At 43.9% G+C, this 24,713-nt stretch overlaps 1 protein-coding gene across 2 annotated transcripts in view; it reads left to right on the top strand.

Moving 5' to 3' along the window:
• The first annotated feature begins 2,349 nt into the window (after nucleotides 1-2,349).
• LOC140301489 (Golgi apparatus protein 1-like) overlaps nucleotides 2,350-24,713 on the top strand; it is a 28,450-nt gene continuing 6,086 nt past the window's right edge. Inside the window, exons 1-18 of one of the 2 annotated variants that reach the window (XM_072379952.1) lie at nucleotides 2,350-2,686; nucleotides 8,275-8,304; nucleotides 12,009-12,095; nucleotides 12,173-12,388; nucleotides 13,192-13,395; nucleotides 14,668-14,739; nucleotides 14,828-15,014; nucleotides 15,355-15,572; nucleotides 17,201-17,322; nucleotides 17,425-17,526; nucleotides 18,523-18,676; nucleotides 18,825-18,842; nucleotides 20,956-21,093; nucleotides 21,758-21,844; nucleotides 21,956-22,018; nucleotides 22,104-22,217; nucleotides 23,653-23,741; nucleotides 23,827-23,944. In XM_072379952.1, the coding sequence (XP_072236053.1) occupies nucleotides 2,378-2,686; nucleotides 8,275-8,304; nucleotides 12,009-12,095; nucleotides 12,173-12,388; nucleotides 13,192-13,395; nucleotides 14,668-14,739; nucleotides 14,828-15,014; nucleotides 15,355-15,572; nucleotides 17,201-17,322; nucleotides 17,425-17,526; nucleotides 18,523-18,676; nucleotides 18,825-18,842; nucleotides 20,956-21,093; nucleotides 21,758-21,844; nucleotides 21,956-22,018; nucleotides 22,104-22,217; nucleotides 23,653-23,741; nucleotides 23,827-23,944 (2,328 nt within the window). In that variant the 5' untranslated portion in view covers nucleotides 2,350-2,377. The remainder of the gene's footprint in view (nucleotides 2,687-8,274; nucleotides 8,305-12,008; nucleotides 12,096-12,172; nucleotides 12,389-13,191; nucleotides 13,396-14,667; nucleotides 14,740-14,827; nucleotides 15,015-15,354; nucleotides 15,573-17,200; nucleotides 17,323-17,424; nucleotides 17,527-18,522; nucleotides 18,677-18,824; nucleotides 18,843-20,955; nucleotides 21,094-21,757; nucleotides 21,845-21,955; nucleotides 22,019-22,103; nucleotides 22,218-23,652; nucleotides 23,742-23,826; nucleotides 23,945-24,713) is intronic. The other variant, XM_072379954.1, reaches the window with a different exon arrangement.

Raw genomic sequence — 24,713 nt, 5'->3', positions numbered from 1 at the left:
CTTTATATTAAAAATATCGTGACTTTACAACCTCAGTTGTAAAAAGGTGGGAAGGCTGTGCAAAATGTAAATGATGCCAAAATGCAGCAATCTGCAAATCTTTTGAACTAATATATTTGGATGTTCTTCCCGTGTATGGGTGGGTCCTCTCAGGGTAGTCCGGCTTCCGCCAGTTGTTGGGTGGCCGTGGTTCAGTGGTTAGAGTGGGTCGTCCAATAACCAGAGGGTTGGCGGTGCGATTCCCACTCTTGCCACTCAACTGACAGCTGGAGGGCCGAGGTGCCCTTGAGCAAGGCTCCCCGGGCGCTGTGATTGGTTGCCCAACGCTCCAGTATATGGCGTCTGTTAGAGTTTTTAGTTGTTATCTCATGATATACCATCATATACCCTACACCATAAACCCTGTGTGCCATATATGAATCATATGCTGTATTAGTTCCAGTCAGGTGATATGAAATGTGTGTGTGTATAAACAAAGGGAGATGCCTCAGGACAGAGTCCCAGAGGTCAGAGTTTAACTGAGTTCAGCTACAACGCCTGATTCAAACCAGTTTACAGATGTATCTCTTTGTATGATTTTCTACAAGGTCTCACTCTCTCAATTTGCAGACGTGTCTCCATATCTGAACATTCGACAGAGTCACATGCTCTGAACTTTCTATGCAACCCTTTGTTTTGTAAAGCTCTTCCCCTTTTCTTATCTCTGAATAAAACCAGGCTGCTGCAGGGAGGGAGTCGGAGGTTGCTTAGACACAAACCTGTGGCTGTCCCTTTTGCAAAAGCTGAACTTGATATTGATCTCTTGTGTGGTTCTTTCTGTTTAAGGTGGGACTTTGTCAATAAGAACGAAAACCCTGGATGGATGGATTAACCAATATTTTGTTCACAATGGAACATTAAAAAAAAAACATTAAATGTTGAAAGTGAGACATTTTGCTATTTTTTTAAAAGATAAGCTAATTTTGAGTGTGATGGAAGTAACGTCAAAAAAGTTGGGGCGGGAATAAAAGTAAGAGGTACTACAAAGAAACAGCTGGACGAACATGTTGCATCTGCAGTAATTAGGTTAATTATCAACAAGAGCATCTTCTGAGAGACTCAAAAGTAAAGATGGACAGAGGTTCTGGAGCTATTTCAGAAAAATGATCCTCAACATAAAATCATCTACAGTACATCATACGATGAAAATACTCTATTCAAGGGAATTCATATTGGATTCCTGTGATCTGCAGACCCTCAGGCAGCTTTGCATTAAAAACAGACATGATTCTGTCCAGGAAATCCCTGCATGGGCTCAGGAACACTTTCAGAAATCATTGTGAACACAGCTTTAAATGCAGGTTAAAGCTCCATCGTGCAAAGAAGGCGTATGTGAAGACGATCCAGAAACCGTCTTCTCTGGGCTACAGATCGTTTAAAATGGACTGAGGCAAAGTGGAAAGCTGTTCTGTGGTCAAACAAATCAACATCTGTAGGGCGCAGAGGCAAAAACCCATGGTATTAAGCTGAAACCCATAGCAGCAAGCATGACAGAACGCACCACCCTAACCAGCAGTGTTCTCGTTGTTCAGCTGATTGTTCTTATTTGAAACTATAACAGACCGCCTCTGTTTGCTCAGTGTGAACAGCAAAAGTGGAAAAGTGACGGTTAAACAAGGACATCTTGTGCTGAGATGGCACAACCTGTGTGAGGAAGATGCTTTACACACAAGTTTACATCTGTCATTACTGTTTATCCCAGGATGGAAAACAGGTGCAGTGATTTACTGAGACATGTACAAACGTGAAAGGAAATACAGTATATAAGGCAAAAATAAAGTTAGTATGATTCTAACGAGCCTGGAAGTCAATATTTGCCATGAGAAAACGAGCTTTCTTCAAATTTGTAGTCCTCAGATGCCCTTTTTATGCTTGAATGATTCATAGGACAGTGTTAAGTGGCTCAAAAACGAAGAAATGTCTGGTGTATTGACTGGATTGAAAGCACAGCCTTTATCCAAAGAAAACATTTGAAAGACCTTCAGAAAGTCTGGGGAACTATCTCCAAGACCACAGGAAAGTCTGGCTGCTTGGAAGCTAAGTTTAAAAATATAAGGGGTGGTTATGTCCGGCTTTTCTTTTTCTTAAATCAGTGAAATAAAAAAAATGAGTTCATAGAATAAACTTTTATTGCTAAAAATGATACATAGATAGCCTCTAAGCTCTTTTAAATTTATGAAGTAAAATAAAAACAAACGAAAATATGTGTAATAGCAAAGCCTTTATTGCGATCAACTTACCGGAAGTAGTCTAGTTTACCAGTAAATAAGGCTTTTATTGTGAACTGCTGACCGGAAGTTGTGTATCTGATCAAGACAACCTTGACAGTTATGTGAAGATGGCGGCATACTGTCGCTCTCCGCTGCTCCTGCTGCTGTTATCGTTTGTGTGTCTCCTCAAATTCGCGCCCGTCCTCGGCTTGAAGGCGGCGAGCGGCCCGGCCGAACCGCCGAACCCGCCCGTCGTCCGAGCCGTCGACCTGTCGGTCAAGGATGCACCTGCCGCTGGGGCCTCCCAGCCTCGAAGGACGACCGGTTGGAAGCTGGCGGAGGAGGAGGCCTGCCGGGAGGACCTTATCCGCCTCTGTCCCAAGCACACCTGGACCAACAACCTGGCCGTGCTGGAGTGCCTGCAAGACCGCAGAGAGGTGAGCCGCCGCTGGGGGAGCTGGGTGTGTCGCCCCGGTGCTTCAGAGCCATGCCGGCGGTCAGGATGGTAGTGATGCAGAGGTGACCATCCGCACCTGCACCAGCGTCCTAACCCGGGCTCCCACAGGCATTTTAGGGCACCTTAAACCGTTCGCCGCTTCATATCATCCCTTTCAGATTTAGGAAAACTGTAAAACCCTCAACAGAGTTTTCTAATTATCTTGAAAAACGCACAACTTAAAAGTTTAGTTTTTTCCTTTCTGTAAAAGAAAATGATGTCTTTTGGCTGTTTAGTGTCAGTTTTAACCTGAGCTTGCTTCAATCAACCAATTCCTCCCCCTCCACTTATGTGATGCAGGCACGGATATATTAAGACCCAATGCCCCCCCCACCCTGATAGACTGGAGAGAGGCCACCAACCCTTTCTAAATACTGTATGAGCCTCAGACTCAGTGGTCCATTTGCATCCTTTTGTGGCTGCTTTTACAGCCTGGTCCAATAATCCCAACAAGGCTCTGGACCTATGTACAGCTGAGCTGTGCTGACAAAAAAATCAACAAAATGATCAACCTTACAAACATATGATGGCTGTGAAACCCACTGTGAGGCTGAAAGGTGTAGAGTTGGCTTGTATGTGCAGTTAAAAAGGTGTAAAAAGGTGCTGTGCAGTCCAGCCCGTTAAGCTGCTGTTGTCTGGTTGGACCGCACACATCACCGTGTATTAATCGTGCTTCTGTTTCATCCGTCCTGGGCTAGACTTGGTCTGTGGGTGCACTTAGGCTCAGTGTCGTCTTCGGCTAATTGGATTTTCTCAGCACAATGTGAAAACTTTTCTGTCCAAACCGCCAGAAGAAACGTGGAGTGGTTCAGAGAGGAAATGTGTTCTGTGGGGGGGGTGGGGGGGGGGGGGGGATTTTTTATCTATTGAGCGAAGCCGCGAGCTGAATGTGTTTGATTAGGCTTAAAATCGAAGCTGCACCTTGAGCTGTGGAGGCAGTTTTTTTGGTTGGTTGTCAGGCTTAAAAGCATTTATTTCTGTATAAATCTACATCTTTAATGTTTGTCTTGAAGCAGCTTTTTTTTTTTTCAGATTTTAACGGTAAAAAGGAAAGGTTTAATGTGCTTTGAGCTTTTACGACCTCAGCACTCTGCACTGGATTTAACTTACTGCACATTTGACTCAGTGAAGTAATTATTGACTTGGTTCAGTGTCAGGTGAGTGCATGTGTGAGTGCATGTGTGAGTGCATGTGTGTGTGCATGTGTGTGAGCAGTCAGGTGACTTGCAGGTTGAAGTTGAACCACAGACTTTTATCATGTTATTCCCCTCAGTGTGTTTCATTCTTCTTCTGCTCCTCACACAGGCCGACGGGGCTATGATTAGGTTTTTATCTCTTTGTTGAAAACTGAATGCCAGCTTGGCCTTTAGGGTCGTTTTCGGACTATTTTCACTGAATTTGCAGCATATTTGGCGACTGAACCTGGAAGGACAGAAAATGTTTGCTAGTTGCAGCTCTGAGTAGAAAACATTTCTTCCTCCAGTTGTCACAGTTTTCTGTGACCTGCGGAAACGTCCATCAGATGTGTGCTGAGCCGCCTGGTTTTGTCTCCTCCGCTCTATAACTGGGTTATTAACAGGATTACTCATCAACCTGCACCAAATAAGACGTTCCCTCCACATTCCCTTACGTGTATGGAAGGAAATGGCAATAAATCAGAAGAGCACTGAGCCGAGGTCTCTGTCATAGATCTAAAAGTTTAGCTGAGTCACCAAAATGAAGCGGGCTCTGGTTTTGTCCTCACTTAACGGGGAGAAAGTCCTCGTCTCTCTCTGCGTTGGTGGAGGCATAACAGCTGGAGATATTTAAGTCCCCTTATAAAGAAATACTGTAAACAACATTTAAACCTTGAGAATAAGATTTCTGCACAGAGTAACGTGACTGCTGGACGGATTTAAACGTGACTTTAACACCTTCTGAGACTCGCTCGTGTGTAGAAGTTGTCGTATAAACAGATGATGAGTCATGATTTAGTAAAACATTTGCAGAAATGTCTTCAGACCTTTGGGGAAGTGAGAGTTGCTGACTGAAACCGTGCATTAATGAGCACTTACAGCGTCCTTAGAGCTTTGGAGAGTAATGTCACCGCTTTTCTTTCTCTGCTGCTTTTATTTTTGGGCTTTCTAAACCATCAAGTCGTCTTCCTCCCTCGTTCTGCATGCTGACGTCAAACACACACACACACACACACACACACACACACACACACACACCTCCTCTCCTCCGGCCCTGAGCGTTGCCCTCTTTACTGAGATAATTACATCAGTTCGACTCTATAACAGCTGTGGCCTCCTGAAGAGGTAAATGTCCCTTATAAATCTGCCTGTTTGCCAGGGAAGGCACAAACACACACAGGCCTGCAGTACCACTGTCAGCTTAGCAGCATGTGGCCGCAAAACAGCATTTGAGAGTTTATTTGTGGCGGTCTAAGCCCTGAAATCTGACAGCTGAGAGGCGTCTGCGAGTTGCAAACACACAGCGAGTCACTTTTCCTCAGCACAACCCGACCAGTCAGTCTGACGCTTATTAACTCCGAATAGATGGCGTGTTAGGATGGCGTGCAGCTGCGAGAGCTTCAGCAACACCCGGATGATGCAGACAGCACAGAACATTGTCAGGATTCCATCTCAGCCTGGATGTCTGAACCGCTGCCTTCGGCCCGACATTTTAAACCAGATTAATGAGCAGTTTTTGTGCCTCTGCCATCTGTGCACTTAATAAACCTAAAACTTTAACGTCCTTTTATAATGATTGTCCTGCATCATTTAAAGTTAGGGGCTGGGAGGTGTTCCGATTGAGCTTATAGACTTACTTTATCTTATTTGTTTCAGGCATTTTATTGCTTTCGATGCACGTTATCCCGGATTCTTCCGTTTTTGGCTGCAAAAGCACTTTAATTCAGCTCTATTCTATCTGTTCTGTTCAGAGGCAGCTGGTGAGCGTGTGCCCAGCTGCACTGAGCGACGCTGCACCTTACCGGCGAGCAATTAGACGTTTATGATCTTTGTATAGAACACGGAAACATCTCGTCTGCGTTGGATTCGATCAGAAAAGCAAACGTACGTCCAGTAAAGTTTACACGACAGTGCAAATGTGGAAGTCAGGTGACGTTATGCGTGCTGTTCTGGTTGGATGGATGGCTCAGCAGAACATTGCTGAACATTTATTTCCCCAGTTTAGGCTCTTCCTCGTCTTGTTGGGTGAGGCTGCTGCTGATGGGGAGAGCAGGAAACAATAAGTGCGTCACAAACCCCAAAGTCTGCGTTAAAAGGTGCTTAAAAGCTTTGTGGCTGTAGTTGATAATTCCGTGTGGGTTCATGGCCACGAGATTTCCTTACATTTCATGGCTCTGTTCTCATTACTTCTGCTCTCAGACGAAAGGACGCAGCGTTTGTTGTACCTGAGAGGACTCCACCCTTCACCCCGACCCAGTTATTCTCTGTTTGATCCGGCTGTTGGATTAGTCTGGGCTCATTTCAGAAGGCTTTGATGTAAACAGAGCAGCTCTTTAGTAATTAATAACTCATTGTCTGACTAATTGGTCATTTTTATGGGTCTGTATCCTCGTTCCACTCATTCTTCTGTCAGGAAAGCATTTAGTGGAAATTAGGTTTTAAAATCAAAAGGAGAGTTTGTGCCTCGGCTCTCGTGGGCAGAGGAGAGTCTTTACAAAGTGCTTTCGTGTCCTTTTACTGCAAAGTAAAGCGAAGGGAGCTCGAGGATGTTGTGGGCGAGTTTATGTCGAGCTTCTTGTTCATATGAAAGTGAGGAGAGAAATGCAGCCTCGCCGACTGCCTTGGTGTGATACTGGTTCTACTGTTCGTTCTGCTGCTCGGTTGCATTTTTTATTAAGAAAACTGAGGGAAAAACAGGAAAAGTTCAGTCTTAGACGTTTTATTTAAAGGTGAAATGTTTGACTATAATGTGGACCACAGAGCTCACTGGGATGGTTACCGGATCTTTAGGTTCTTTGGAAACCATAATGCTCTTTAAGTAATGAAAACAGGACGCTTTTCAGTGGTAACACACGGACTTCTCCACAGACCTAGCAGGGGCTGAACCAGAAAGCGTTGGCCTTTCTATGCATCTGTATCTGTAGATTTTATTCGCTCATGTTCCACCGAAATGGTGTCGGTTCTGTTTCTGCCTTAGAACCAGTTCAGTCCGTTGTGACGGCCAGCAGCAGCGCAGGGAAGCTGCTGCCACAGCAGCCTCGACTGGGGTTGGAGAGCCATGTTTCAACAGAATCTGAGCCAGTGTAGGTTTAGTCTGCTCGATCCAGGAGGGAACATTCAAAACGACGTCACTTTAACGTGGACATGGAGCAGTTTCAGCGGTGCTCGCTGTTCTCCTGCTCTATGATGCCTTAATATTGCCAATAAAGCCCTTCTACACACCCAGTCTGGTTCACAACAGCTTCTTTAAACTGGACTGGGTATATTAAGACATTGGTTTGCAGGGAATCTGAGACAAACTGTGATCTGTGAAGTCAAACTGCGTCCCTGCTCTGCACGCCTCTACAGAAACTCACGGGAAGCTCAGTGAATGAAGATAAGGAAAGAATAGCTGAAAAATATTTGTGATGTGGTTGAAAAGCTCTGATAGAGTCATTCTGGGGGGGGGGGGGGGTTCACTGCTTTGCTCCAACTCAGAAACTAGCAAATACCTTTATTTATAGAGCACTTATCACAGATAGAACTCACAAAGAATAAAAGAGGAAGTATGAAACAAACGGGGATTAAGAACATAAAAAGAAATAAAACATGGCAAAGTCGAGGTTTCAGTCAACTAAAAGCTTGTCCAGATAAGTATGGCTTGTTGAGCTCTTGGTCAGCTGAGAAATAGTCTTTGAGGTGACTAACAATGATCTTCTAAGCATTCAGTAGGTGTGGCGCCTTTTTCCCAAACTCTGTCCGAAGGGAGGCTTAACGCCACGACAAGAGGGAAGTTCAAACAATTTGACAAGAGATGTTTGAAGCGGCGTAATGACTTGGCTCTGTGTGGAAAGTCTAACTGGTTCATTGAAAGTTTTAAAGCGGTTTAAAAGGAGGAAAAGAGGCTGAAAGTAACTGTGACACTTCTTAGTCTCCTCTGGTTGTCCAAAGTTCAGCCAACACGCCTCTAAAGCTCACAGCTGAACCCATTATGTTTGTTTAATGGTTGCCCAACAGAAATATGCTTTAAGGTCAGCTTGCATGCTGTAATTTCATGCGTTTAACCAGTGCTTATGTGCAGCATCTCTGATGATGCTGCTTGCCATGCAGCCACAGTCTGTGAGAACAGACTTTTGCTTTTAGGCAAGATGCTGCCAAACTTGGCAGTTTCACCGTGTGGCAAGTTGCTGTTTGCCAAGAAAAAGCACGAGCAAGTAGTGGAAAAGCCTGAAGACAGACTTCCCTGCTGCAAGCACGGATTAAAGAAAGCAGATACAGCATGTTAACTGATGAGCTTCTGAGGTGTTCGCTGTCTGTGCCTTCATAAATAATTGAATCCATCCGAGGATTCATCCTTATCTCTGTCTTTCTGCAGGAAACTGATATTTCTCCCGACTGCAACCATGTGAGTATTCCTTCTAAGACACACACAAGCATGCATGCACATGAATATTTTAGAGCGTGGGGGCACGTCCTCAGGCCAGAATTCAAATGTTTACGGAGTGTAGCTGACTTGAAAAGGACTTTAAGCATGACCTCTGTTAAGAACATTAATGTTGAGCTGTGAGGCCACAGTTTCCACATGTTCAATATGAAACGCCTGCAGAACATCACTCCCAGCAGCCTTAGCTGTATGGGAGTGTTGAGCTTCTGCGATTCTTGGATTGAGGGAAGCATTTAAACATTTAATCATAATTTCCCTTTTAAGCAGAACAACATGGACGAGATCTTTACAAACAAATGGATCTTGGCTGGGATATTCAAAAATGCCAAAAAAGATCGGCTATTTGGGCATATTTCAGGTTGTCAACGGTGAGCCTAAAGACCTAACGCAACCTATTTGCACGATATGCAAAAAATCTGTTCCTGTGAAGGGTAAGACATTTATAACAAGTTCATCACCCTTCCGAGGCCACAAAAAGACCCCCGACCACCGCTGCCAGACCAGGTGCTGCGGCCGGTTTAAGCACAAATGCATCTCGGCAGCCCATAATATCGGCAGCTTTTGCAAAATCAATCAAATACAAGAAAGTCAGCGAAAGATGCCCAGAGTACAACAGCTGTTGCAAGATATCTGGCGAAGGAGTCGGTCCCATTTAATTTCTACACTGGAATATGAGCCGCCTGGCAGGAAATATTTCTCAAAGGGTCTGTATGCAGACATGTTGCTCCATGAGAAACATTTTAAGCACACAGTAAAGCGCAGCTTCCAGAGACTTTTATAGTATTGAATTAATTCAAAATCTTCAAGAAGATTTGAAAAAATATGACGATCCGATCGAAAATCACTCCATCCTGAATAGATCCCCCTCATGTTTTACATATGTTGTATCTACTCTCAACATACAAATACAGCCCTTACTGACAGTCCTCAGCCAGGGGTTCCCCTCTTCCTGCACCTCCTCTCAGTGTTGCCCGGACCGTAGGCCTCCATAGCTCAGGGCAGCTGCCAGCCGACAGGTTTATGAGACGCCACGGGGCTAATGGAGCACTTGGACAGTGTTTATTGCAGCCCTGTAAAACACTGACTGTAATTAACATGTCACACACACTTGTTTGGGCTTATTTTCTGGGTGGTTGACTGTCGGCCGCTGTTATCTGAGGCTGCTGCGGCTCAATCGCCCCCCAGAAGGAACACGGTGAACACACGGAAATAAAGAAGAGAATATAATGAAAAAGAAATGTCTTTTACATAATTAAAGTAATCAGAACTGATTGGTATTTTGAGCCAGTCTGCGTTTTGGCAGGGCTTAAAGTTGGATTTGGAAGGCGGGGAACTTTAAGATCCAGTAAAGCAGCAGCACTAAGGAGAGAAATGACTTGCAATAAATAGATTTTTGCCCTGGCAGACTTGTTTACTTTGTAATCAGCTGACCTGTGCTGCTGCTGGGCCTCAGAGGTTGCCTGCTCTGTGGGGACAACAGTGCATCGCCTGTGCAGAGCCCAACTCCTGGGAGCAGGGTGATTGCAGCTGTGTCTGTCACTATAATGAACAGCAAACGCGCCCACCCATAACGTTACTGAAAAGAGGACACTGGACACGTTGCCTGGGAACAGTGTGGCAGCATTAAAAGGAATGGAAAAAAGAGAGAGTTTCACCTCCAGTTTGCGTTTGACAGCTGCTGCTGATGGGTTTTTCTGTTAATGGTTTACTCATTTTTCCCCTGACGGAAAATACGAGCATTTTTGCAAGGAGCAGTCATATGGGAAAAGTACGCCCTCTTTTAATGCCAAAGTTTTACGTATCGGGACAAAGAAAAATAACCTGCTCCTTACCAGGTCTTAAGATGAAGTAAATGCAACCTGAGATGAGCAACATCATGTTATTTATTCACCAAAACTAAGTCAGGCTAACACCCCATGGTTCAACAGCCCCTTTATAACGTTTAACGCTTTCTCCTGCAGCCCTTCCAAACAAGCCATCCTTGTTCAGTCTTTTTCTAACTGTGCTGTCATGACCTTTGACCTTTAACATGCTAACTGAGGCCTGGAGAGTCTGAGATGTAGCTCTGGGCTTTTTCACCTTGGGGTGAACTTTAACCTTTAACATGCTAACTGAGGCCTGGAGAGTCTGAGATGTAGCTCTGGGCTTTTTCACCTTGGGGTGAACTTGCTGGGACGTCCACTCCTGGGAAGATTGACAGCTGTCCTGAATGTTTTCCACTTGTGAATAATCTTTCTCTCTGTAGAATGATGGACTCCAGACAGACAGATATTGCTTCTCTGGGGTCACTGCTGATGTCTTTCCTCCTTGGCATCGTGTTAACACACACCTGCAGAGCAGGTCTGCTCACACTTGACGATGATCAATCAGGTTAATTTGATTAGCAGCTCCTGGCTGCTTACCTTCTTAATCACTATAACGGCAGTAAGGGTGGACTGCTTAAGCCCTTAAGATCTGAAGCAACATGTGGGGGTTGCATTTGCTTTGAGGGCTCGAGGTACCTCGGGGCTGAAAAGGTTTGATAAATGATGTCACAGTGTCATAGGTCAGGTGACGTTGCTCATGTGATTTTGTATTGATCCAATTCTAAGACCTGATAAGGACAAGAAGATTTAATTGCTCAATCTTCTTCCTTTTATTATGCCCTAAAATGTCATATTTTCCTTATTTCACATGACTATATGGTTTTTGTACCCTTTTTGGAGGGGATGGGGGGGCATATAGATCTCATATCTCATAATCAGAGTCACACAAGGGGCAGATAATAGTGTTGAAAAGCCTGCATTTGACAGTTTGACAGTGTGACACCCCTGATCCCAGAGGATGGGAACCCATCCAGCTCGCTTCAGAGAGCCCTCACGTAGGGAGCTTTGACAGCTCTGCACTCAACATGGCTTTTCTGTGAGGTTTAAGGGGTGGGCAGGAGTGGGCATCCGGGGCTCTTACAGAGCATTTCCACGGCTTGCTGCTCCCAACGAAGCTCAGCAAACTGGTGCTGGAGTGTATCAGAAAACAGCTTTAAGCCAAAAGTATTGCACTCTGCTCATTCAGATGGCCCCAGTCTTGACTTTGAACTTATGCAGGATGTACAGATGGAAAAGTGTGAGGAAGACAGAGGTTCAGGTAACAGTTTAACATTTTAATAACATTTTATGAGTCTGCGTTCCATAATGACATTTTCACACCACTTTGTACTTCTGTGCTTCGCTGCATCTCAGAGGAGAAAATATTTCTCTTTCGATATCACGGCTCATCTAAGAGCTTCTGCAGAGTAAAAAGACCTTTGCATGAAAAACACACAAAGAGCTTAATGCTTTGTGAGGGATTAAGGTGCCAAACAGTTTCTAAAGACGCAGATGAAGCATCGACACGATCAGTGGACAGAAAAGTGCTCAAACTATCCACTGATTGATGCTAATCCTGCTGCTGAAGTGATGATGTTTTCAGCTGAAGATAAAGAGGAGAAACAGTGTGAGTTACAGTTTGAGCTGCAGTAACCGTTAGAAGCTTCAGCTACAGTTGGATATATCCTGTTTCCACATGCCTGACTTCTTTGATCATGATCAGCACGTACTGCGGTTTCTTTCCCAGCTGTTTCCTTTGTGTTTTGCCATTTAAATCTTCTGTAAAGATGCGTGAAGTTTCCCGTCTTCTTTTCGCTCCAGCTTCTGTGGAACTACAAACTCAACCTGACCACAGATCCAAAGTTCGAGTCTGTGGCGGTGGAAGTCTGCAAGAGCACCATCGCTGAGGTCAGTTTGCTTCCATCTGTCTGCGGGGAGGTTTGATGTTGTCTAAGTTCAGTTGGTTACGTGTTCAACACCTGCAGATAAAGGAGTGTAACGATGAGGAGCGCGGGAGGGGCTACCTGGTGTCCTGCCTCGTGGATCACCGTGGCAACATCAGCGAGTACCAGTGCAATCAGTACATCGTTAAGATGACCAGCATCATCTTCAGCGACTACAGGCTGATCTGCGGCTTCATGGACAAATGCAAAGAAGACATTAACAGCCTGCGGTGCGGCAGCATCAATGTGGGACACAAGGTGAGATGGGTGTGTTTGTGTTGAATGAGCAGCTGCGTCCAGTCAGCTGAAACCGAGCGTTTCAGACAGACCATCACAGGAGGAGTCCTCACAATGTCCAGGATGATGACAGTTCCACCATTAAAATGAGAATATGGGCTCTTTGAATGCCTCACAGGGGCTTTTGGATTAGTCTGATATGATGTTCACATCAATATTTTCATTTATTTGATTAAAATCTGATTATTTTCAGCCTCATTAAGCGTGGCTGGTGTCACTTAGGCTAATGCCACATTATATGTGCGCTAATCCACATTCACATTGCTGCAAATCACAGAAGCAGCGGATCCTTTGAATGTGAGGAAATGGATAACTGGGCATGCAGCATTCGGGTGGAGTTTGGTGATACTTTGAAGTGTCGTATCATTTCGACTGGATCTCCCTGCTTGGTGAAAACCAGATTAAGCTGAGCAGCTGAGCTGCTACGTTTCTCTGTTTTTAGTTGTTGATTAAATCTAAGAGTCAGAACCAGGTGTGAGCAGAAGTCTGCTCGGGCTTTAGCCCCACAAAAGTTTAAAGATAAGAGGAATATCTGTGAAGTCAGGGCTAAAAACAGTTGGGTATCTATGGATTGCTTCAGTTTTACTTCTACTTCTCCAGGTCTTCCTTTATTCTGAATCTAATATCTTAGATGCAATAATGTGGAAACATCTTGTTTTATGTTGGCAGCAGCTGCTTTTATTAGATTAACTTTTAGGTTAATCAGAGTTTCAGTGGGTTAGGGTTAATCCTGGACTGATCATGGTCTTTTAATCTCCGCACAGGATGTCCACTCCCAGGGTGAGGCGATCGCCTGTCTGGAGAGGGCGTTGGTGAGGGAGGCGGAGCAGCAGGATCCTGTTCATCCAATCAAAGAGGAGTGCCAGAAGGCCATCCTGCGGGTGGCAGAGCTGTCGTCGGATGACTTCCACCTCGACAGACACCTTTACTTCGCCTGCCGAGACGACCGTGAGAGATTCTGCCAGAACGTATGAAGACTCTTCTGCTTCCTGCATGTTTGATAAGCAGAAACACACAAAATGATTCGACTTCAAAGCTCTCCGTCTCCAAATAAACTTTCTGATTTATCGTATCAGCTTTCAAACAAATTGAAAAATACAAAAATGTGAACTTCACATTAAACTGGAGTCATTAATATTAATTACAGGGACATTGTGCCGGTTATTTAAACGAATCCATAGACTTTGCACTGTTGCTTGTTGTGGGATGTTGCTGAAATGCTGCATCGACTCCAGGCAACAGCAGGATAAAAAGTGCATGTGTTTGGAGAGAACCTGTGAATCTTTTTCATTATTATTCATGATAAAAACTAATCTTCCAGCCACAGTGGATCAAATGCTGAATTTCTGACCAACCTGGATCAGCTGCAAAACCTTGGAAGATGCATATTTAGCTTTTCAGGGTTTCCCTTTCCCTCAGTGCGTTTTACAGCGTTTTGTGCGGGTAAACGTTGGGCCAAGTCCCAGAACAAAACTCCCACTAAACAAAGTTACTCTCTACCCCAGAAGACACCACACCTGAGCCTCCACGATGCCCCCGTGAACCAGTTTGATACACCCCAAACAAAGACTGAGCAGCTGCATTTCACTCTGCCAGTTTTGCTCGTTCGGCTGAACAATCGGAGCTGATCGTGCTTTTCTGGAAAACTGGTTCCTCTGACTGTCTGAGGTGGAGATTTAGTCTTTCAGGAACTTCAGAGTCCAACTGCAGCGCATCAGATCACAGACCAGACGTTTCACATATTCTGAATATTCAGACGGATTGTGTTTGCACACCACATCACGCTGATCATGGAGTAGTTAAGGCTCACGTTGTAAAGATGTCTGTCGTTAGCAAACCAGATCTATCTGCTTGCTATTCGTCACGTTAAGGGTGGATTTCATCATCAGAATTCTCTTGAACACTGCAGAGGTTTTTCATATCCTAACAGGCACTTCAGTCCCCCAAACTGCTGCAGTTGGTCTCCATAGCAACGGTTACTTCCCTCTGTACCTCCAGACAAAAGACATCATTACTGGTGCGCCGGTATGGGAGCATCCACTAAGACGAGACGTGTAAAAATAAGTTGTACTGTAGAATATGAAGATATTCCTCTGCTGCAGAGAGGCTCCAGGAGCATTTTATAAACTGCTTTGGTAGCTTTTGGAATGGAAGTTTATTTTTATGTACAAGTTCTGTGCTGCAGCTTTTTACAGGACATTTTTAAGATTAAAACTGCTTTTTATTCGTCTTCTCCACAGACTCAAGCAGGAGAAGGAAAAGTCTACAAGTGCTTGTTCAATCACAAGTTTGAAGAGGCCATGTCAGAAAAGGTGCGAGCAGCAGGCGCCATTAAAGCGAAGAGACCATCTTTCTCCAGTCAGTTCATTCGGTCACCGGTTCCATTTCTTCCCTCTGCAGTGCCGTGATGCCCTGACCACCCGTCAGAAGCTCATCTCCCAGGATTACAGAGTCAGTTACTCTTTGGCCAAAGCCTGTAAGCTGGACCTGAGGAAGCAGCGCTGCAGCTTGGACACCAGCCTACCGCGAGCCCGTGAGGCCCGGCTGTCATACCTGCTGCTGTGCCTTGAGGCCGCCGTGCACCGCGGTGAGAGCGGGAGGCTTTTCCTGGCTAATGAAGCCTTTCCTCTGGGTTCCAGATTATTAAATGCACACCAGCAGATTCACAGAATTGGCTTTAACTGCTGGGAGAGAATGATATTTCTGTTACCTGGCATTAAAATGTCATTAACTACCATCACTATGATGGTATTAACACAGTCAGCTCTGTGAGCTTTTGATTTGGTTTAGATTTTATTATATTTATTATTCGTCTTTAGTGGGTCGTAATTTATCAGTAAAATACTGTGAATGAATAAAAAAACCTCACCATTTGTACCAGATTTCTGTCTTCAGTATCTGTAGTAATTGAACATGGTGCTGTGCAGGTCGTCCGGTCAGTGGCGAGTGTCAGGGGGAGATGTTGGACTACCGGCGGATGCTGATGGAGGATTTCTCTCTGAGCCCGGAGATCGTCCTCCACTGCCGGACGGAGATCGAAGCTCAGTGCTCCGGCCTGCACCGCAAAGGCCGCACGCTGCACTGCCTGATGAAAATCGGCCGTGGAGACCGCAGCACCACTGTCGACAGCATCTGTCAGAGCGCAGTAAGACGTCAGCCGTTATTGTTGCTATGAATCTTTATGATGTATGAACAGCAGAGAGGGTGGGGGGTGGCTGCAGAGCTCACTTTGAGGCATGAAAGGAGACAGACTCACTTCAATTCAAAATGATTAATCCAAAAGTATTTCTATTTGAATTTAGAGGCCTCCTTTCTTCTTTCTACAACTCTTTTCACTAAAACTATGCAACACAATGAAGAAGAATAAGTCGACACTCTTAATTAACCACTAGAGGTCTTTCAAAGACGGCAACGGCTCGTTCTCCATCAGGCACTTTTCACCACGATCGTATAAAAATGCAGTTTTTGAGAGCTTGTTGAGGCCGGGCAGTCGTATTTATACAGCACGAGTCAACAAAAAGGTGATTCTAAGGGCTTTATGTAGAACATAAAGGCATTAAAAACTAAATGTATGGAAGTAGAACAGACAGAGAGGAACAATGCAGTGAAAGTTCCCAATCAGAGTCCTTTCATGGTAAACAGGAAAGTTAAAAGGTTTGATTTAAAAGATGGGAGAGTAGGCTCAGACCTGCATAAAAACTGAAAGCAGCTTCTCTGTGTTTGGTAAGAAAACCTGTTCCTGAAGACCTGAGAGGTCTGAAGGTTCGTAACGAACGAGATCTGCTGGGAATTCAGCATAAATCAGATGCTGTTTTCAGTGTTAACAGTTAGGCAAGGCAGGTTTATTTGTAGAGCACAATTCAAAGTGCTTTACAGCTACATAAAATCAGAAGAAGGCAAATCAAATCATTTCATAAATATAAAAAATAATTAATTAATTAGATTAAAAGTGAAGAGTGCAGGTAAAATACTTTCAGCTGTCATATGCACGGCTAAATAGACCATGTTTAAATCCAGGCTGAAAACAGTCAGAGTTGAGGCCTGTCTCACATCTTCTGTTCCAGATTTTAGGAGCTTAAAGCTGAAACGCAGCCTCACCTTGTTTAGTCCTGACTCTGGGCACCAGCAGGAGACGCCTCCCTGAGTCCCAGTTCATATGGCTCTAACATGCCAGAGATGTACTTTGGTGCTAGACCATGAAGAGACACAGAGCTGTTTTAAAGTCTATGGACAACTCAAAATGAGTTTTTAGGACTCATCTGGGTTTTTGATTCACAACTAAAAGATATGAAATAAAGAAAAGGGTGAATGGAAATGGCAAAAATCAAGGAAGCTGTTTAAAAGAAGACCTGATGCACGTCTGACCGTTTAAAGATGACAGAACTCAGTCGGTGAACACTAACTGGTGCGACTGACAGATCTGGTGTCCCGTCCCCTCAGATTAAAGTCATTCCAGGAGTGGAGCGCTCTTTGTTTTCCTCTTGTGGATATCCACCGCAGTTGTTGTTGTTTTTTCCTTCTTTGAGGTTTGTTTGCTGGTTAGAACGATTATTTCTTTACTGAATTACAACCACGAGCACCGTAGCCTATACCGCCGCCCCGTGGCAACCCGACTTCAAACCTGCAGCTTTTCATTAGATTGCCTCACGTTTGCTTTGCTTTTGAACGGAAACCTCTCCTGTAAATGTGTTGTTTATCGATTAATAAAACTGGATTATCAAAAGCAAAATCCTGCTTCTAAACATCTTAATGTCTTGGTGAATTTTGCTGCAGTTACAGACTCTGATCCAATCTGCCGACCCCGGAGCCGACTATCGGATCGACCGAGCGCTCAATGAAGCCTGTGAGTCCGTCATCCAGACTGCCTGCAAGCACATTCGCAGTGGAGACCCAATGTGAGCTGCTTTTCCACACACACAGTGTGTATCGCCGGATCAACTCGTTGTTTCTGACATTCATGACACTGGATCATAACACGTGTGTGTTTGTGTGTGTAGGATCCTGTCCTGCCTGATGGAGCACTTGTACACCGATAAGATGGTGAAGGACTGTGAGCATCGGCTGCTGGAGCTGCAGTATTTCATATCCAGAGACTGGAAGTGAGTCTGAGCTCTGCGATGAAAGCTAAATCATTTCAGCTGCACATCTGCTGCTGCTTGCTTAAATTCCTACGGTTGGTTTTGACTTGATTTGGCAAATTAACACGAAGATTTTCAAACATTATTGGAATTAGAAAATGGAAACGAGCGTCTACCAGATAAAGTCTGTCCTAAATGTTTTACAAAGTTTTACAAAATCAACCCAATTATTCCATAAAATCTTAAATTGATCTCATTCTAGTCTAATTGAGAAAGTCAGCTTTTCCATTATAAAACTATTATGCATCACTTCAACCCAATCCTCCATTTTAGGTACCTCCGTTTTCAGCCACTTCCTGCTGATGGCTTTTTTACCCGCCACTAATCCTGAGTAAATATTTCTCCCCTGAATTTGTTATTCTCTGGTTCCCTTTTCCCAGGTTCAAAACAAGTTCCACTTTCAAAATGTTCCCCATGCTTTTCTTTAACTCTTTCCAGGGTATGATAAAGGGGAAAAGCTATGGAAATGGTTGGCACTATTTTCTCCACATAGTCTCCAGCATCTCGTATCCTGAGATTTCTGTTGTGCTGGTGTAATAAATGATCTCACCAACCATATTCTCTCCATGAGAGGGAACCTGTTGTCCTCCATTGTTGTTCTTTGAACAACATCCGTCCCCCCTCCTTCTCCCACTTCTCTTTCATATATAATGTATTATAACCTTTTAAATTTTCCACTTCTTTATACAATTTTAGATTAATTTCTTTGCTCTGCAGATTTCAAACATAAATCCTCGGCTACAGAACTGATGGCTTATTTTGCTCAGTTTGACTCGTAGAAATAAACCCTATGAACACGTTAACAAAGTTAAAAACTGGTCCCAGGAGGTTAAGAGAGGTGAGAGATGTTTGGAAGGTGAATAAATCTGCGCCACAGAACAGCAGAATGGGCCGAGTCCTGCTTCAGACAGCAGGTGAGATGCTGATTCAAACGAAGTCCCTCTCTTTGCCCCGCAGACTGGACCCCGTCCTGTACAAGAAGTGTCAGGGGGATGCCGCTCGACTCTGCCACACACACGGCTGGAACGAGACCAGCGAGCTCATGCCGCCGGGAGCCGTTTTCTCCTGCTTGTACCGGCATGCCTACCGCACGGAGGAGCAGGGGCGCCGGGTACGACCGCATCAACACACGCCTAATGATCCAAAGACAGCCTTTTCTCAGCAGTTCAGGGGTTTTAGCTGGAGCTTTTCTAATGAATAGTGTGGCCTTTGGAGCACATGATCAACAGGTGTAACTCTGATATGCTTTAATTCAACAGGAACACCCAGGCGAGCAGGTAAGACCTCTGCGTTTCACCTGAATCAATTAGTGCTGATCCTGGTGAGGGGTTAATTTGATGATAACACTGATTTTAATCTGAGGCGAGCTGTGTTGTGTGTGTGTGAGACTTCCTTCTCCACAGGTAGGTCAGGTGAGAAAACAGAACAACGGCACCTAATTCTTTTTTTGCCAGTTAACTGCATGTTGCCGCTCCTTATTTGTTGCTTTGAGAGTCCTCCCTGAGTTACGTTGCCCTCTTCTTTGAATCTTTGAAAGTATTTTGAAGATATTGGACAAATGTTATCACTCAGTGATGAGTTGAAATGAATGACAACGCGCTGCTTGCTTCTCTTGTTTCGTGGTGCAACGAATCCGATTTACCCAGAAAACCTTCTTCACACACCACTCTCCTTTGCATCGATTTGTTAAAAGAAGGCTGAGGCGTTGCTCTCAAAGACCCTTCTTAAGATTGTAGACACTTACTTAGCCTTGATTTCCATGTAATCAGTGTCTCTTCATTAAAACAACTTGCAGGAAGGTCCACTTAGCACGTAGCTACATTTTGGCAATCACCCTTACCAGCATGGACGAGCTCGACAGCTTGATTTGATGTGATTATATGGTCTCTGTAATCACAGTGCGTTAGACCTTCTCTGTGAACCCGGTGTTGAAAAGTAAGGGCATGATCGTTCAACTTGTGCCTCACTTTTTCAAAGACTTAAGACTTTCTTCTTGTAAAGGTTTAAGGTCACGCTGTCCTGATTGGAAGGACATCGCAGCCCTGAACAGAGCTACTCACACCACCAGCAAAGGTTAAAGACAGCAGCTGGTCTTTAAGTTTTAATGTTAACAGTTGAGGCAAAAAGGTGACTGCGAAACAAATCATGTGTCAGATAAGGACAGCTAAGAAATACCACAAATAACAGGAGCTTTCAGGAGCCCTCCACACATTTCTACCAGCAGCTAACTCAGAACAAGTCAATGCAAACATCAGCGTTAACAACAGCTTGTGAGAAAGTATTTTAAATGTAGCTTAGCCAGATTGCCTCAGACCTAATGAGATATTTTTGCTGCAGGTGAAGTTAAATTCTGGCTTCCTCACATAGAGTTTAGCTAAGCACACCACAGAGTGCTTCTCTTTGCCATAAGTCTTTAGTGCAAGTTGTGTTGCTGCAAACGAACACAAATAATGGAGAGAATTCAGATTTTCAAGGACTTCACCTTCACAAGGACTCTGGAGGGTTTGTGGGAGTTGATCCAACTGGTCTTAATGTGGCTCGTGGGCTTATGTCCTCGTGCAGCCGGAGTGACGGTGGTTTGAATTACTGAGAGTAAGTCGAACTGCCTTCATCACCGAGGCTGTGAACAGGCCGACGGTTTCCATTTCCGTCGGTTTAGGATTGCGTCTTTGCTTTTTTTACGCACGATGTGGTCCTTTTTGACTCGTTGGGGATCTCCAAGTCTGAGGTTCTCACTTAGAAAAGCGTGATTTGCCTGCTCCACGTTGCCTGAAGGGAAGGAGTTCATTTATGTTCACGAGTTGGGGTGAAGCGGAGCGGGATCGGACGTGGTTCTGCTCTGTCATCGTGAAAAGAGACTGAAGCTTTAGTCCTAAGGTGAACCTGTTGGTGTTAGCTTCCTCCAAAGGGTGGCTGGCCTCACCCTTAGGGACATCTGAGCAGGTTTCTGGTCCTGAAGAAACTAGAATATCTTGTATATGTGTCTGTATGCATCTTAAAAAACCAAGTGTTTTAAAACTTGGCACCAAAACATAGTGTTTAAGAGTAAAATATATGAAATCCAGTTTGTACTGAACTTAGAAAAGTTTTGAGCCTTTTGCTGCTCCATCAGTTCCCTCAAAACCCTTCAGTGTGGATGTTTTCTCCATCTTTGTAGCTTACTGACAATTGAAATAATCAAATCTCAAACCAATAATCATCAAAAAAGTAAGTGAAACGAGAGTAATATAGTTAAAAATGTTGGGGCGTTTAATGCTAATCGTGGATAAAACATCAAGGCTCCTCAGAAAGAACAGGGTTACAAAGGATTGCTGGTGCTATCATCCAAAGCTCGTCAAATGTTAAAGATGTGCTTTGAAACACGGTGTGTTCGTGTGCTTGTGTTTGCAGTTATCTCGAGACTGTAAAGTAGAAGTTCAGAGGATCCTCCACCAGAGGGCGCTGGATGTGAAGTTGGACCCGGAGCTGCAGAAACGCTGCATGACCGACCTCGGGAAGTGGTGCAGCGACAAGACGGACACGGGGCAGGTGAGGCACGCTGGAGTGCTGCTGCTGCTGCTGCTGGATGCTGCTGCTGCTGCTGCTGCTGCTGCTGCTGCTGCTGCTGCTGCTGCTGCTGCTGCTGCTGCTGCTGCTGCTGCTCTCATGATGCTTTGTATGAGACCTGATGTCATGCCTTGTGTGGCCAAGACGCAACATTAAAATGATCTTCCTCAGGTCTCAAGCAACCATGACAGTTTATTTACAAATTGCACAAGAATACTCAGTCTAATTGGAGTTATGATATGCTGCAGGAAGGGCCAAGGCCAGAGCTGTCTTAGCCCGGGAGGAAATGACCTAAATGAGCAGTCACTTACCTCCCTGGCCTCACAAAACAGGAGAAAACTAATGGGAATGATATGGTAGCCCACCCCTACAAGTTATCAGTGCATAAAGTTAAATCAAGCATCCTGCGTGAGCTACTGGAGCTTCAACCAATCTGAGCGTCTCACATCACAACCTGCATCAGTTAGACAAACCACAGCAGTCATAACGTCTGAGTTTTAGGGAATATGAAAATATCTAAGTCTTAAACACGACCGGGACACACCAGGAGGCACGAGAGAAAAGTTCCACCTTTCCAGTACAAACAAAGTAGTGGGACAGTTTAAAGCAGCTCACGGCCATCTGCTTCCCCTCTGTGTGCCTCCAGGAGCTGGAGTGTCTGCAGGAACATCTGGAGGACCTGGTGTCCGGCTGCAAGGATGTCGTGAGCAACCTGACAGAGCTGGAGTCAGAGGTCATCAGAGCCAAACGGAGACCACAGCACTCACTACTGATATGAGATATAAGCCATGAGAACAAGCCGAGAGCTTGTTTTTGCCTCATCTTTTTCAACTTTGTGTTTCAGGACATCCAGATAGACGCCCTGCTCATCAGAGCCTGTGAGACCATCATTCAGGAGCACTGCCATGTGAGCACATGCACGTTTCCAGCTGTTCCAGCTGTGTCATTCACTTGTAAATGCTCTTATTTTCAATCATTCTGCGTGTGTGCAGGATGTGGCGGATAACCAGGTCGATACCGGTGATCTGATGGAGTGTTTGGTTCAGAACAAACACCAGAAGGAGATGAACGACAAGTGTCTAGTCGGCGTTACGCACTTCCAGCTGGTCAGTTTCAGCTGTCACCGTAACCCTCTTTTTCTTTTAAAACTAACTGAATTATTTTCATCCAGCTCGAGCAGGAAGTTAGTTTTCTAACATTTAAGAACAAATTTTCTGTTTTTATCAACAAAGAAGAAGAGATTCCTTTTTAAATTCAGTTAATTTATTTCTCTTTGCTGTTTGTTAATGTTTGGAAATGGTCAAGAATCACGATTTTAGTTCAGTTAAATTATTCCAAAAACAGCTTTAAGACTGTAAAAAGCACAAATAAGAGTAGAGAATTTAAAAAATGACGGCGTGATTAAAGGTAACCACAATTTGTTTGGATAACTTAATGAGAAAATTATATGATGCAAAAGAAAAGTGTTTTAAATGCTGCAAATATCAAAATAAATACAGAAATAATTACCTTTAGGGAAATGACTGGGGGGAAATGAATATGCACATGCAGAAATATACATTTATCTCTTGTTTTACACACAAATTATTACCTTAGATAATAAATAAATGTTTTTTTTGTATTTTTGATCAATATTTTTCTAATGGATGTATTTTTACATATTTATTTATTGAATACAGCTTTTATTCCTGTATTTATTTTAGCATTTTGGGCAGTTTTATGCCTCCATACTCTTATTCTTTAGATCTTTAAATGTAAATAATCAGTAACCAGGTCAGTTTGAATGAGCTGATGTCAATCCTCACATGTCCTGGCAGGTTTTTAGGAGTTTTTCTTCGATTATTAGACATCATTGGTGCCCACCAGTCATTTGCACATTGGGATTAGTAAATAATGCTGTTGTGCGGATGTTTTCATTGTAGTTTCTACATATTTCGTCAATATTCAACCAGATTTAAGGACGTTTTAAAACTCATTTGCTCTCATATTGTATAGCTTTTAGAAGAAGCTAAATGGTATATATTACATTCCATGAAGGGGTTTAAGATCACACAAGAAAATATGAATTATGAATAAGTTCCAGTGTTTGTTTCAGCCTCTAACGGCTTTTTCTTTAACCGTTAACCTTATTTATGATTAGAAGACTATTACGGATCTATTATTTTTGTTTGCAATGATACCGTTAATAACTTCATATGATTACGATGAATTTAAATGATCTCTATGGCAGAGTTTAGTTATCTGAAGCTTAAAGGAGTCTGTCTTGTATTAAATTGTGAGAAATACACAACAAAAGAAAGTAAAAAGAGAAAAGATGATTAAAAAAGAACATTTTTAACGTTTTGGCTCCTCATCAGCACCAAATATCAAGTAGAAATGTAAAAGAGGTTTTCATGTACACCTGATGCACCCAGTTTTAATTAAAGGGAGGTTTGGATCATGTTATTTGGTCCTTATAACTCTGAGATGTTCGCATCCACATGAGTGGTTGTTGCAGAGGAAGATGAGAGATGCAAATAACTTTGTGTGCTCAACTTTCAGATTCAAATGAAGGACTTTCGCTTCTCCTACAAGTTCAAGATGGCCTGCAAGGAGGACGTTCTGCGCTTGTGTCCAAACATCAAGAAAAAGTGGGTTTGAATTCCACCTGGACATCCAGGAGGCTTCATTTAACCGTCCTCTCAGGGAGCTAACTCACTCTGTCTGTGCCTGCAGGGTGGATGTCGTCATCTGCCTCAGCACCACAGTGAGGAACGACACCCTGCAGGAGGTCAGAGAGCAGCGGGTGTCTCTGAAATGTCGCAAACAGCTGCGGGTAGAGGAGCTGGAGATGGTAAACGCACCAAACCTACCTCCTCACAGCTTATCTGACCTCTCACTGAGGACATTTTCACTCCTCTCCCACATATTTGAGTCGGGGCTCAGGTTGGTTTCTTTAACAGAAGGCTGGCTCTCTGAACACACACACTGTGTATCCACGACACTGTTATGCTTCACTTGTGCCACATCATGCTAGCCTTTGGGTTTTGACTCTACACACAGATCTATGATAATTAGTCCTCTAACTTGTCTCACTTTGCACTCGTTTTGAAGCATTCTGAGCAATTATAGATGGAGAACAGCTGTCACAGCTTTGTTGTCACACGTAAAATCAAAGATCTTGGTCATGATGCTAGCATGACCATTGCTGCTGCTCCCAAAAGTGGAAAGTGGCTATAAAACCAGAACTTTGTGACTTTAAGTGATGTCGTTATACAAAGCAAAGGAGTTCATGGAGTTCTGCACCAAGTACGATCTTAACAGTTGTTGTAAGAAGTCAAATGACTCCTGGTTTGGTGAGAATCCAAGGATCTTCAGCAAGCTTGTCCTCCTGAATTCAAGCAACTCTGGAAGCAGCGTCTCAGGGGAGTGCGTCAAAATGAACAGCACGAGGGGAGACAAAAGGGAATATGTTCAGATTCTGGTAGTCTTTCCAGCCAAGATTAATCTGCGTTTAAAGTTTAAAACACAAAAAAACCTCCACACAGAAGCAAAGGCTTTGTTAAAGCGTGATGTGGAAGTCATGAAATAAAGAAGCTCTCGCAGAGGTTTGTGGCTAAATC

This window comes from Leuresthes tenuis, unplaced genomic scaffold (genome assembly GCF_036924035.1).
Source record: "Leuresthes tenuis unplaced genomic scaffold, fLeuTen1.0.hap1 SCAF_2, whole genome shotgun sequence".
NCBI lineage: Eukaryota > Metazoa > Chordata > Actinopteri > Atheriniformes > Atherinopsidae > Leuresthes > Leuresthes tenuis.
The sequence above is the reverse complement of the archived record's forward strand: the minus strand, read 5'-3'. Positions and strand labels throughout refer to the sequence as shown.